Source organism: Macrobrachium nipponense, chromosome 36 (genome assembly GCF_015104395.2).
Source record: "Macrobrachium nipponense isolate FS-2020 chromosome 36, ASM1510439v2, whole genome shotgun sequence".
Lineage (NCBI taxonomy): Eukaryota > Metazoa > Arthropoda > Malacostraca > Decapoda > Palaemonidae > Macrobrachium > Macrobrachium nipponense.
Genome location: NC_087220.1, coordinates 43,264,187 through 43,279,588, shown reverse-complemented (window position 1 = coordinate 43,279,588; position 15,402 = coordinate 43,264,187). Strand labels below are relative to the sequence as shown.

At 34.3% G+C, this 15,402-nt stretch overlaps 1 protein-coding gene across 6 annotated transcripts in view; it reads left to right on the top strand.

Moving 5' to 3' along the window:
* LOC135203583 (blood vessel epicardial substance-like) overlaps positions 1-15,402 on the top strand; it is a 262,933-nt gene extending 247,531 nt beyond the window's left edge. For all 6 annotated transcript variants that reach the window (XR_010311962.1, XR_010311964.1, XR_010311961.1 and 3 more), the window contains one exon: positions 1,064-15,402. Coding sequence is in view for 2 of the 6 variants with exons in the window: in XM_064233348.1 (XP_064089418.1) it covers positions 1,064-1,122 (59 nt within the window). In the remaining 4 variants the exon portion in view is untranslated. The remainder of the gene's footprint in view (positions 1-1,063) is intronic.

Sequence of the window (15,402 nt, the reverse complement as noted above, 5' to 3'; positions counted from 1 at the left end):
GGGGACAGAAGCACATTGGCTAATCACTTACTCTAGCCACAGTAGTAGCTATTAATACTTCTATTACTACATCTAAAAATGGCACTAAAGATTCTTCATGGCATCCTCGGGGCCCCACTACAAAAAAACTATTACTATCCTCTTCAGTGAGCCATGCAAGTCACATTGTTCATAGTATCCCAATTGGAGATATGAGAATTAAATTTGGCTCTGCCAAACTACTGTATAGACTCATGAGAGAAACATAGCATAGCTTCTTTCATTGAAGTATGGTTTAAACGTAATGGTACAATAATAATATTTGTACATCTTAATTGTAAAACATTTGTAACCAAGCAAAATGAAGTCTACCTCAAGCAATATATTTTAAGCCCTTCTTACCATCATTTACTTTTCCGATTAGTTGTTTATATAAGAATGATGAATGTTTCACGTTACTACTCCATGTTATTCTTTCTTTTGTAGACCTATGAAGTCTGTCATAACACCTAGATTGCAAATTCTTGTTCACTGTTAAAAGGAAAACTAAGCTGCTTATGAATATGGTATTTGTAATTGTTGCAACTGTCATTTGTTAATATTTTACAGTACTAATACATTTCTTGTGTATTTAAGTAGTTTGTCTCAGTTATTGAGTGTCGAATATTCTCTTCTGATCCACTGCCAGATGTAACCTTTAGTATATATTAATATGGAGCAGTTTTTTAAAATTTTTATTGGAGTTCTATCCTTTATTATTAATCATGTTTACTCTTATCTCTATGTGTTTATTAACCTCATTAACTTAAAATTATTTGTTTCATTATTGTTTGCTTTGTGTGATCTTTGGCAAATTAGTATTATCTTTTAGAGTGAAGAATATGTTAAATGACGCATTTTATAGCCTTTTACCATAATAATTTAAGCTCTTTATATGATATATTAAATCTTCTTTACTGGGGCTGGTAAAATAAAGTCTTTTCCTAAGTAAGAACTAGATTAACAAAATTCATTCATATTCAGAGTTTTCTTCCCTTTATCTCTATCTTTTTTACCTTTTCCTGATAACCTCATCTCTCGGCAGATTCTTGGGTCTCCCGAATACGTAAGGTTTTAAAAACCGTTGCTTTGCTCATCGAATAACACCTTGTAATGTCCACTGCGGTGCCCGGGACCTGTGAAGTTTCTCTGAGGTGGCTTTTGGAGTCAGTGCAAAAGAAACCTCAGGGAGCGCTCTCTCGCATTCATTTAGACCAACTGAAGACCTGTGAAATCCCTCTGCAAGCTGCTACAAGGGGCCCCACTGTATGTTTACCTGCAATCAAGTGGATCCGAATTATGTGGTAATATGTAGACCTATGAAGAGACTTCAGTGAAGCTTTAAATGATTATATACTGGGCTTTATTCTCTTGTGATGACCTAATGATATCCTGCAACAGAATATCAGGACCTTGAGTACAGTTATTACACTCTGTGACTGACTGTGTTGAGAAATGTATAGGTTATTTTCAAAGTATATAGTGATATGGAATTATTTCCAAACTTGTTCAAACAAGAAGCATCTTCTAGTGTTTCATCTTCTGGTATATGGCTAAATATTGCTATCACAGCACTATAATGATTAATGCACAGAGACCACTGTTATTATAAACTGACTTGGAATTTATGGATGGTATGGGGTGGTTTTGGGTTGACAGTCTTAAATGGCAATTGAAGAAAGAGTCGACTTTCGGTATGTTGAAAACAAGAAACAACCATCCTTTAGTATTGCTCTCAACATTTGCTACTGATACTTGACTGGGCAGAGTGTAATCTGTGTTTTACTAGTGTTCTGTGTTCAGTGTGATGTTGTGTCTTCTCTGGTGATATTAGGATCATAGAAGGGGAAAGCTAATTTCAGAAAGAGACGTCTAGTGTGACTTTGTACGGGGAATGTAGTGGCAGATGTTTGAAAATCGCTGAAACAGGAGTACAGTCATAGCTTTGGCTAAGTAGGTAAGAAATGGATACTTAAAAAACTTCATTTTATACGCAAAGTTTTCACCTAACTTAGGATAAAATGGAAGACAATTTAAAGTGATACATTATTATGTATACTGGCCTTGCTCAGTTTATTTAGGGTAATGCAGATAAGAAAGCTTGATTAGTTTTTCTAATGACCTATAATCAATTGCTGTCCTAAATGAAACATACTCCCATGTATATTAGTAAGATACAGGTTATATGAATTAATTGCAATTGCCTTGTAAGAAGTAACTGATCATAAAGCATACTGTACATTACACCCTTATATTCACCTTTATTTTGTTAGGTATTCTAGCACTATATCCAGGTGATGCAATAATGTGATCTCATTTTACATCCACGTGACATACATGGACAAGTACACCCAAGTGTCAGATATCTAAACTTTGAAACACAGCACTGTCAGAGAAAATGTATTCGGAAACATTTTAAGGGATTCTGTTTGAATGGGTGCATTCATGTTGGGAGGATGCAGTTACATTTGGTTTCGTTTGCTCATAGGAGGAACCATCATTTTTCCTTATGGGATAATAGGATGCATTTCTGTATTTCTTCCTCACATTTTGCTAAAAGTTAATTGTATATTTCTTCATCTTTGCAAAATGTTCAGATATAATCTAGTCATTTTTAAAGGTTTGGTTTCCATAATATGTGATCTTTTCTGGTGAATTCCTGAAAATATGACTTCTGCTCACACATCATTTTGTTCTTCTACATCAAGCATATATATTGATTATTGGAAATCTCAGACAGAATCCTTGTGTTAACGTAGGAGTTGAAATCACATAGTCATCGTCTTAGCAAAACTTTTGTCGTGAGGGGAGACTTAAAAAATATGGAGGTCATAATGTAGGGAGATGAGTATAGAAATAAAAAGGAATTGTGACCAGATCAGTAGAATTCTTGATATAGAGTGTTAAAAAAAGATATTTGAAAATAGGTTCTCCAAGAGGACAAAGTTATGTTTTTAAGTATACAGACAAGTTAGACAACTTTAGTTGTAATTGGTACAGTGTGGCTGATCAACAAAAACGTATAAGTGACATTATTAAAAATATTTTTTTCTAGTTCCAAATTCTTTATGACAGTATTTGTATAACACATATATGATCATTTTTACAAATCGCCATGACATCCAGATCAAAAAGAAATCTTAATAGATTGCTTGAGAGAAGACTGAGGCCGAAAAGTAAAGGGATATTTTCGTAGGAAAAATCTATTTCTGGGCGAGGAAGCCGTGTCGCCCAGTGAAATACGTTCCTTTAGCACTATTTCTAAGGTAAATTATTGCTAAAATACCAGAGAACTTATAAAGAAAAGTGTTTTAATGAAAAATACAGTAGGTCATTTGCCTTATTCTTGTTGAGACAGCTAACACATTTGTACAATAACGGGAGCTAAGTATTCCCTGTCAGGACTTAACATCTAGGGGACATGGGAATAAAACTTGAGGATAGACACTTGGGTTGTATTTTCATTTAAATGTGTGTCACAAGTATGTTGTATGTCAGAACACAAAACACACATGGTAATGAATTGATATATTTTATCAAAATGTTTTATGTTTATACATCCACTTGGAATAAAAGATTAAATGAATATCCAACTTGATATACAGTTTTGAATGTTAAAAGAGAAACTGTTTTATTTCATCGCTTGCTTTATATTTCCATTTACAATAAGTGGAAGATTTTTTTTTCCAAATGCTTGATCATTCATCCTTGAGTAAACGTGGTTTTTGCTTTTGCTATTTTTATTTTTGTGGATTTTGTCCTGTAGCTTCTAAAGATTATTTATGACTTTATATATGAATTATGTATTTTTGTTATGATCTTCAATAAATTCATTAATGTATGGCATTGTTAACTATTATTTTTTTCAAGCTACAACTGAATAGTACAGCATTTCCTTGAACCTACGGTGGTTTAATGGCATTGGTGCCAAAAACAACATTTGTCCTTGTGTCTTTAACAAGTCAATGATTATTATTGCCTTACATAGTAGTGTCTGAGGCAGATCCACAAATAACCTTAAATTTTAAAGTATAGTTGTGGCATCATTACCAGAACATGTAGACTAGTTGAGGACTTGGTGAATTGTGTCTTACTTGATATTCCTGCTTTTCACCATCATTTCCTGTCTTCATAATATATACTTTCTTGTCTGCAGCATATTTTTAAGATGTACTACTATGTTCATAACCCCAAAATAAGTCTCATTCTTTTTTCTCTGTCTTCCTATGATTCTAATTTATATAATTTTCATCAGTTGTGGATTACTTTATTTTTAGTCAGTTTATTTGTATAACTCCCTAACAACTGTTGACATTATATTGAAGTTGAAGGAATTGTTCATTTGATGTGGCCCCTCAGAGTACAGAACTGTTATTTGTTGTGTCACTGTGAAAGTGAACAGCATCACCAAATTATAGGAGACTGTACCTTATTGCATGCTTTGTTTCTAACTGTTTTTTGTACCATATATACTTATACTTTTTGTGCTTTTTATGATTTAGTTTGATATTTTGGAAATGTAGAGGGTGCATGATCTTGAAATTGATGTTCATAAAGTCAGTTTTATTTACTTTCTTGTATTCTTAAAGATAGACTTTTCTTTCTACAGAGTTTATATAAATTTTTTTTTTTTACTTTTTGGAATTTGCAAGATGTGTAATTATAAACCTGAAGTTTTCAAAGTCAAATACAGTATGTATACCTGATTTCTTTTCTTGCTAAAGATTTTGTAAGCAAATTGCTTTATTATTATGGTATACCCTTTTCGTAGAAGGAAGAGTGTTTCTAAAAGAGTTGGTTAGTTGTGTCCTCTCAAAGAACTATCTCTGCTCTCACAGTAAGATGCAATAAGACATTTTCCATAGACATTAAAAAATATATGTAATACGCCACTTGTCATGCTGCAAGAGTAAATAAAATCCCATGGTATTTTGGAAATATATTAAAATTGTTAAAATTCATTATGGTTTCAAAACCAACTGGTCTCCTCATTCAGTAAATAGAGAATGATAAAATAAAAAAAGGAAAGATACAAATGCTTAGAGAGAAAAAAAAAGAAAAAATAAATAGCCACCTCGGCTATATATGTTTTTCATTTTTTGTCTGTTAACGTTTGGATCTTTCCTTTTTTAATTCATCATTCTTTAATCACCGGATGAGGAGACCAGTTGGTCTTGAAACTCTAGTGAATTTCAAAGTTTTTAATATATTTCCAAAATACAACAGGATTTTATTTATTCGTAGACATTGGTTTCTCAAGGTAAATGAATGTAATTTTATTACAAGATAAAAGAACAGTTTTATGTTTTATTTATTAGGTAATAGTGGGACATTTTGGGAAACACAGTTTTAGGGTTCTATTTTGGTATGCTTTATGAAATATCTTGAATAGGTCCATAACATTTAGGCCAGATCATTTAGGTCAAACGATCATCTTCACTAGAAAATTTCTGAGGATATATTTTTTTTACCTAATTCCTGTATTCAGAACTTGCAAGCTACAATTCTAAACATTTCAGCTGCTAGTTTATGGGCTGTTTGTACGTACTGGATATTGGTTTTGGACTACAAAAGAAGGTTTCCTTTCCCGAGAAAGTGATATCGATGTTGTTTTTATGTAGTAGATTTAAGCCCCCTATACACAATTAACTGATCCTTGACCATTCTAGCATATTTTTTGATTCCCTGCTATATGCTGGTATATTTTGTGAGTTATTCTGTATATTATATATTTGTATATTATGAAGACACCCTTTTCTACTATGTCATCATGTCTTACAATATTCTCAAGTGTGTACAGGAGTTTCTTGTCCAAGTTTTTATCATTTTTTATACCGATTCATACTACCCAGTAACATTTTGTAAGATAGCAGGAAAATGTCTTCTGATTTTATTTTTCTTAGGATGCTCAAGACTTCCAATGTTGTTGATTCAAGCACCAAAGTTCCTTCCTCATAAAGACTTCCAAGGCCTTTTTGGGAATCATTGTGGTATTCTAAGTTTTTATTTATTGTACTAACAAAAGATAGCATTCCACTTTCTGCATATTTAAGAAAATAGCCACCAGTTGTTCCATAGTGAATAAAACCTGCTCTGCTGAGGAAATCTTGGTCACATCTATGCCATCAACATTTTGTGGCTTTTGCAGAAAAATGTAGATGCAAAACAACTTACCCTTCCCACTTGCCTTATTCACATGGAGATAGTTTATGGATATTTTCCGTCATCTTGTCTTCCATTGGCAATTACAATTGTATTTCTTTACAGAGACCATGAAATATTTTATCTTCCGTTTGTCAGATTTTCAGTTTTACATTTGAAGCGTAGTATGCACAGTACACAGGAAACTCTACTCTCGTATGAGAATGATTATTGGTTGTAGTGCTGTATGAGAAAGGTAGTCATCCCTCCATTAACTTAAAAAGGATAGAGAACCTTTGAGGTAGCTGTGACGTAGTTCATCACATTTTATATTGTACCGTTTTGTGTAATATGCTTCAGTGCTCTCTTTGCCTTATAGGTGAGTTTCACAAATACCTAGCTTTCATGGGATAAGCTTTATGGTTGCTGGAATTAGATGTTTAATTTGTCAAGAATTCAGATATAGTAATTGCTCTGTGGTCTGAAAGGGTGTAGAGCAGTCTTTCAGAAAAGTAGATGTGAGATTACTAGTCGAAATCCTAAAGAAAGACCTGGAGGTGGAAATTCAGGGAGCTTAGAGAACTCTAAAGACGTCTAATCCCACAAAGGGGATCATAATGATTAAGATGCTGGGTATGATGATTGCTCTGAAAGGAAATCAGTGTTACAGAACAAGCATCGATGTCTGCAGTCACATTCATGTTGTAGAGTATATTTTACATTAGTGATGAAAGAATAGTTTTGTGCTACAAGATATAGTGGTGGATGATGAAGGTAGTCAAAGACAGTCTAGAAACAGATAAGTAAGCAGCAGTCTTTGACTTTTGTGATTTTTGTAAATGATACAATATCACAAAGGATAAACATTCTTTAGTGGACGAAGCAAATGGAAGTCTCAGAAAATGCACTGATTTTAAGTTCTTTATTTTTCAGCCAGAATTCATTCATAAAACCAGCTGCAAAGTAAGTGATTGGAAATTAATACTAATAGTTGTAGGAGATATTTCATTATTTGAACGTTTTTCACGCTCTCATATGAACACTCAAGAGCATAATATGTTATGTGTGGATAATCTTTTCTCTAAAACGAAGCTGGTATTTATTTTCAAGTTTTTCTGTCAAGAGATTCAGCTTCTCTCTTTTTTATAAGAAAGGAGGATAAATATTAGATGAATATACTATATAGAGTTTCGCTGGTTTGAGAAGACTAATTTTGTTTGAAGACATTCTGTACAGTATTAGCAATTTAAACTTAGCAAAAGAGGAATGTTATTTGACTAGCTCATTAACCAATTTCAGAGATGTCGTCCAGTGAGGGGAAGACCTAAGAGATTCTGTTAGACTGTTAGAAACTCTTTAAGAGATCAATAATCGTAAAGAATTATGTAATACTCTACCTCCTTTCTTCGGGGTTGCTTTGAACTTGAACCAGTCGCCTCCCTCTTCTAGATATGGATAGTTTTTCCTATAGTTTCTCCAGTATCTAATGAGTATTGATAGTGCTTTAGTAGATAAAGTATGAATCCAACCTCGAATGTATGTGAGTAGCTCTTTCTTTGTTATTGTGATTAGCACCAAATGCCATTCTAGATCTGTGTGCCTAGTTTCCTTTTGATATTCAAAAGGCTACTTCATTACACCGCCAACATTTTTGTGGATAGGCCTTAAAGGTCTTTGTAGTTTTCCTACGTCTCCTAATTACATTGTTTTCATGACTAATTATTCGCTTTTTGCCTGTGGTCTGGGTCCCTTCCCACCTACCTGTTCAACATCTTAATGCCCCAGAGAAAGTCTAGATATGTGACACAGTAGTCTTGATCAGCTGAGGTACACAATAATAATGGTTAGGCATCAGAAGGACATTTGGCCTGTAGGGCTCATTTTATTGACGTTCAAGTTAAACCCAAGTCCTGTCATGGAGTTTAGTTGCAGTATTTTCATTGTAGCTTCAAGTCCTTAATCCCATTTTATTATCTTGTTAATGATGGGCTTATAGCCATTCTTATCCTTCAGACTGTCATTTAATCTTTATTTTCTTATCCCACTATCCTTCTTATCCATTGGCAGTCAATAAATTCAAATTCTAACACTCAGTTGTTTCATTTAAAAAAAAAAAAAAGATTTCAGCATCTCACTTTTGACTACCTTCTGTTTCCTCGCTTTTAAGTGCCAATGCCCCTTACACTATTCAGAAGATGGCAGCGTTTATTTAAGATAGTTTTCCAGCTTCCTTTGGTGGTCATGTTAGCTAGGATTATTCTGAGTATTTCTGGTGAATTACAGGGCAACTTTTGGTTCTGGGAAGGATATCATTTTGGTTTTATTTGTTTGTGTTCTTGCTCGTCACTTTTACATAAAAAGTTGTGTGGATGGTAATGAAATTTTACCAGCCAGTTTAACAGTAGTTTGACAACAAGTGGTTAGATTTTGGGGCGGATAAGAACTTCTTGAGGGTTTCTGAGCAGTGATACTTTGAAAAGGATTAGAGACCCTGTTGTTTAGTGTATAGTAGCAATATATATTTTTGTTTATTTCATATCAGTATTGTACTCCTTCTCCCTTGACTAATGGATGGCTATCAAAGAGGAACCACATCTTTCATAATCTACATACCATTTAAAGTGGAATGCTATGACATGCTGATCTGAAATTTCAGTATTTCAGAAGAATTGATTTTTTTACCATTAATATTCTTATAGATTTTGTAATGATGGCAGGAAGTGCTATCTTCAAGATAATTGTAATTTTGTGCTCTTAGAATACACTCATTCTTTCCCATAGCATCATTTTAATAGTCTTTTTTTTGGGTCATATTAAGAATCATTACATGATTTCAATTTCAAGTGAGCTGAAGGGATTCTTCCTATTTTGGTAATGATAGATATACAGTATAATTTTGTAATTTTGCTAATTATGAATTTGGTTGCTAGCTTGAGTAAAAAAGCAATGGTACTATCATCCCCCATCATACCTCCATCAAAATCACAGGTAGAGAATTGGCCGAGCATTATGTGATACTGACTTCAAGTTTTCACTTTTTTACTGTGAGTTAGACTATAGAATCATAATTTAGAAACAAAAAACTACACAGTTTCGAGGTGCTGCTTATTCGCATTTTGGCATGAAGGGAACTAGGTGCTGCTTCTTAGCCTGTCCACATAATATGCTTCTACTATGTGCTTGATCACATCCCTTGCTCAAGATGTGCTTGCTATTCGAAGGAAGTCGATACAATACGCCAGTGAACTAGAACCTTCCGAATTAGCTGTATAGCCACCTCCATTATATCTTATGTGACCTTAACTCCAGTATATCTTCGGCAACATAAGTAAACAATAACTATATAGTGTTCAGTTTTAGTAACTCTGAGGCAAAAGAAAACTATGGCAACCAAAATCAGTCATGGTTAATTCAGTTTTGATGGCAGACCTTAATTCTGATTCAATCTTGGTGATGTGAAACTGAGCCAACCAAAACGGTGGATAGTCATTTATCTTGACCTTGGGCTGATATCAAGTTGGCTAGATCTTACATTTATTAATAGAGTCATCTTTAGGGAATGAGAGAAACCAAATCAATAGTCCTGTGTATTTATTTTTTAGCCCATGAGGCCAACAATTGTCACATTCTTAACTTTCCTATAAGATAAGGTTTTATTTAGAAAGTCCATTTTCTGTTTTAAGGATGCAGTGACTAATTTAAATTTAATCACCAGTGGTATGTAAGATTTTTAATATCATAAGAAACTATAGACTTTTGTTATGATAGCAAGAGTGGTATTCATATTCTTGCAATATACTTGTCTCTGCATAAAGGTTTTATGTATATGAGACACATACTGTAGACTTGTGTACTACATTGTATACTGCATATGGATGTGCATGCATACATATGTACGTACATGTCTATCTGCTGCTAGATATGTGCTGTATAGTATTGGTCCATGGAGATAGGCTCACTTATGTGAAAAGGATAATACTGTTATTATAATCATTATTATATTTCTTCTAGTGGCTCGTAGGTTTCATTGTGACTCATAAACTCTGGAATCCAAATTAAAGTTCTGTTGTAAATTTCAGTAAACATACCTGGAAATACCTAGGGATATTTTGTGATATTGTAGTAGTTGTTACGATGAGCATTTTAATGAAAAGTACTCTCATTCATTCCCATTTCCTTATATTGAGTATTCCTTATTAATCGTTTTACATCATCTTTTATACCTAACAGCTTATGGAGCGTCAATACTGCACATCACACTTTTAGTTCATGTAAAATTTCATACATTGTCTGCATACAAGTAACCAATTTGAATATACTGTACTGCAAAACCAACTAGTGTTTGAAGCAGAGGGATGACTTGACCCAGGTACATCTCATGTCACTGGTGATAAATGTTTTGTATTTCCTATACAGACTCCAACCTACTTACGAACAAGATATGTTCGTATGTCGAATTTGTCGTAAGTTGGTTACTGTTCTCTTCTTCACGCCTGTTTAAGTGCAGTCTGATATTAAATCAATACTGTACCGTACGTTTGTTTACCCTAAACACAGAGCACTGTACATACCGTACTGTATTTTATAAATTACTATATTAAATATGAGTGATACATTAAATTTGAACTTGTGGATGGCAAAGGGGTGTGCTCTAAAAACAATTTTTATTTGCAATCCCATTTGTTCATATCTGAATGCTCTTGAGTTGAAAGTTCGTAAGTAGGGTGGTGTCTAGTTGTATCATTCCATTTCTCTGTGCGTGCTTGATACGATATCTTAAAGGGCCATATAGTCTTAAATTTCCATCCTTTCTAGAAAGTAAACAAATAAATCAGTTTGGTCTACAGGTGTTTGAAAATATCCGAAAATATTACTTTGACCTCATTTTTTCAAATTTCATTTTTGGCATCGCATCCTGCTTGTTGAGTGCTACCTTAAAATTATTTTTGAAATTTTAATTCTTGAAACAACAGAATTATTGAAACCCGCCAGTTTCAAAGATTTCCTTAAATACACCTAGTGCTATGAACTGGTATTCAGTAGGCCTAAGAAATCTTAACGGATGGTTCTCTTAATTTCATGGTAAATCAAGTTGTTAAAATGAATTAGTACAGTTCTTTAGGAATCATGTTTTTCTAGCCCTTCATCTGTTTAGGTTAAGTGCAAATGTTAAATCTTGTTAATACCAAGATTCTAAGTTGTGTTTTTGCTGAAGTGAAAACTTTTCCTAAGTTCCTGGTGCATTTTGATATTTTTGTTTTTATGTTGTATGAAGATATCTTTAGAAATACATATATAACTCAGTGAAATGTGTACTGCCGTGTGGATTCATTTTTCATCTCACAGAATTTACAACACTTATTATGCTGATGTGCAGATACAAACCCTTGATTTACTAAGCCCTTAATTTTCATAAGTTCTTGGTGACAAATCATTCAGGATTATGAAGGTGGTCCCTTTGGCTCTCTTACCAGTTGTTAGAGTGCAGCTGACGTGAGGAGCTCTCTCCCCCACAACACATAACCTTTGACACAGGCTATCTTAGCAGAGTTTCTCTTTTTGTCTTTTTTAAAATATTATGTCAGTCTTTTCATCTTTATTTATCTAGCTCTTTCTTTAGTGTCAGTGTTGCTTTTTGTCATCCATACATGTAAGTTGTACATTCTTTCTTCTTACGCCCCTAACAAACAAATTTTTGGGTGTATATAAGAATTGCCTTGTCTGTCTGTCCATCTGTGTGTTTGTCTGTCTGTCTGTCTGTCTTTCCGTCCGCCCGTCAGTCACACATTTTGTTCGGGCCATAACTTTTTAAGGGAAAATAAACATTAAAGGCTCATGTGACACAACGATTGCATAGGACTACAGGAGGTGTCGTGGTCCAGTTATTGTTATTATTATTAATGATGAATAGCTTAGCCTTACCGCTTTGCTGACATTCTAAACTCTTCATGATCCAAACCTATGTCAAGGTCATAGGCAATGGTAGAAAGTTCTCGCCCAGGCCATGCTATAATCTAATACAGTATTGCAGATATTTCATAGTCATGTTTTATACTACTATTAAGGTGGCTTCGGATAGGTGGGTTTATCATGACCCTTGTCCCAGGTTATTTAGACAATGTCAAGGTCACTGGATGTGTTGAAGAAATTCTTGTCCAGGCCCTAGCTTTGAATTGCAGGGATTATGGAAACTGATATTTTACACAATGTCATTTTAGGAACAAAGGATGTGTCACAACCCCAGATCAAGGTAAACTAGACTAGGATTAGGGTCACTTAAAGAGGTGGAAGGAATTCTGGATTGCAGCTTTGAATTCCCAGGATTATAGAAACTCACTTGACACAAATGATACTATAAGCTCAATGTGACTGATGTATATCCATGCATATTCTACTACCTTAGGACCAAAAGAAACACAGCGCACTTCAACAGGTAATACCTCAAATTTGTGTTCGTTAAATTTATGTTTTACACAATTACTACTGATACGTTAAATTGTCCTTAATAAAGAAATGTATGGAATATTGTCAACGATTGCACTATATTCGTAATTTATTCTATGTGCATCTTTCAAAAGTGCCGCGTTTCATATGTATCACCCTGAGAGTAAGAGATCCATTAGGACAATTCTCACGCAGAATGCACTGTGTACATTAGCAGTTTTATTTCTGTGGCCTTTAATTAGCAATGGTACTATTATATGTAGTATCTTAGTCCTACAACTGTAGTCGACTTACCTACGTGTAAAGAGGAGGAAAAAGAACTTACATATTTATAAAAAAAATTTCAGAATTTTGATTAGATAAACTTTCATCGAAAACTTTCACTTTTCATGTCAAAGGTGTTTTTTTGTGACTCAGCTATTCTTTCTTTTGATGCACTTTTTAAAGTAATTAAATTTCATAGAGGAAGCTGCTGAAGGCGGTCCTTAAGGGAAGAAGTGGGTTTGATCCTTATCGTAATTTCAGGTTTTGGTTAAAGCAGGTAGTATTGACGTTTTCCAGACCTTTTGAAGTCTGTGCGAGAAAAAGTGGTTAGAAGTAAAGACAAACGCTTGGTGATCGATGTGATAGAGAGAGAATAATAACCAACGAGAAAGTACCAACATTGATGTCAACTCCACTCATCATCCTATCTTTTAAGTTACCAGAAAGGACGATGGAATAGATAAATGGTCAGTGATATGGTCTTTTATGGTGGTCACAAAATAGGTTATAGGTTGAAAGCCCTTGATCCAATGAATAAGGATGGGTGTTGACTGCTGACTGGTACTAAGGTAACAGTTGAGGACGCTGTCTCTGGGTTCATAGTTGAATGAAATGGCAGTCCCATGATGCAATTGGTGCTAAGACTTAACAGTCTAGCCGTTATAAGTATCAGCAATTGACGACGAGTTGGCCTAAGTTAAACCTGTAAGAACCGGACACCTTAATGAGAGAAAAATCATCTTCAGTGATATCAGTGATATTCCGCAGCTCTGATGTGGCTGGAAACTGTGGTCAACATGGACACACTATTTTCTAATACAACAGTCCTTGAACTGTCTACCTTCTCCCTAAAATTTGGTACTGGCCCCTCAGAAAGAAACTTACCTTTTAGCTCCAAGAAAGACCTTCATTTTTTGTGGAGAAATATCTTGTACTAATTCTGTGCCTTCTAGATAGATCTTTCCACCACTAAAATGATGACACTAGAAGCTGAATAATACACTATACGTATTGTGTTCCGGGAGGAACATATTCCTCTGGTGGGTTGCTTTTTGCAATAGGTAGGTATTGCCTTTGTCATTCTGATTGATTTGTCACCACTGCTTGATACTTGATGGCAGTTAAGGCTTCTGTAAAACAAGTGTTTGTATGTTGAAAATGCAGGATTTACAGTTCGTGAATGTTAATGACAGTCATGTTTTAAAAATATTTTTAAAGAAGACTATAAGTAATTTTTTAGTTTATGAACATGAAGAATAGGGTGTCTGAGGTACTAAAAATCCTTGGAAACAACCTTTCACACCATTAGTAATGTTGAGTGATATGAAATTTAAACTGGCATCATCAGGATCAGAATAACAATTTTTGAAAAACATTGCAAAACCCCTTCAGAATTCCAGTTATAAGAATGTGTTTTTGTTAAACTGTGCAGTGATACTATTAAGTCGTGATGAAATAAATTGAGTGTCATCTCCTCTTGGTTCCAGACTATATGGCCAACTTCCCAATCGCTGTTTGTTACTTCTCTTACCTTTATTGGAACTGATTGGAATTGTCCTTCAGGTACAAGGAAATGTTTCCATGAAACTGTGTTGTTACTGTTGTGTTTTTGTGTAGCCTGGTTGTTGCTGTGTTAATTGTGGCTTTATCATATGAATCTACCATATTGTCACGGGGCGGGAGTGTGTTGTCTTCTCAAACAATTCGAGGAAGAAGTTCTAGACACACCACCTTTTTGTACATCAGTTGATAAAAGCATAAAGTCTTCAGTTGCATGGTTACACATAGTAGAACTGATGTGGTTTCTTTGAGCCTACGTGAGGCATCTTAAAAAAATGTCTACTTGTTTCTCAGTTTGTTTGGGAAAACACACCTCCAGCTCCATCAGCACAACCCTGGTTAAAATAAGTTTATCGGTAATAACTGCATTCGGAGGAAAATAAAGATTGTTTGCATCTTGTCAAAAAAGTAATATATTCCAGTATTGTAAACCTCATTTTTTGTGATCTTTTGGCAAACATGAAAAAAGCAAAAGCTTGTTCTGACAGATACAAGTGAATCAAGCAAGTTAGATGGAGTGTTTCCAAATTACTGACGCAATGTTACCAAACACAGAAAACACGGAGCCTCACCTTCGCCTGTGTCCATACTTTTTCTTGAAATACTGGTAAAGCATTACCTCATGACCCATTCTCATGTACTGCGTGAGCATAATCTGTTAGATATTATTACAAAAACTGCAAAAACTAGCATTAAACTTTCATATTTTGATAATGGTTAAAACTAGATAAAGGTTTTTGCTATCTTTGTAATTACTTAGTAGAATATATTGCAGCAAAGGAAGCTGGTGAGGTTATGGACTAAATACAAAATCTCCAGATATACAGAGTAGCTAGGAAAAGTCGTAGGGTGCAAATAACATCCATAAGTCATTTGATTTTGTAGTAGTGAAACATGAACTCACTCATTTCTGTATCATACTCTCCAGTAACATATGTGTATATATATATTGTGTAAGACATTGCCTTTCTGTGC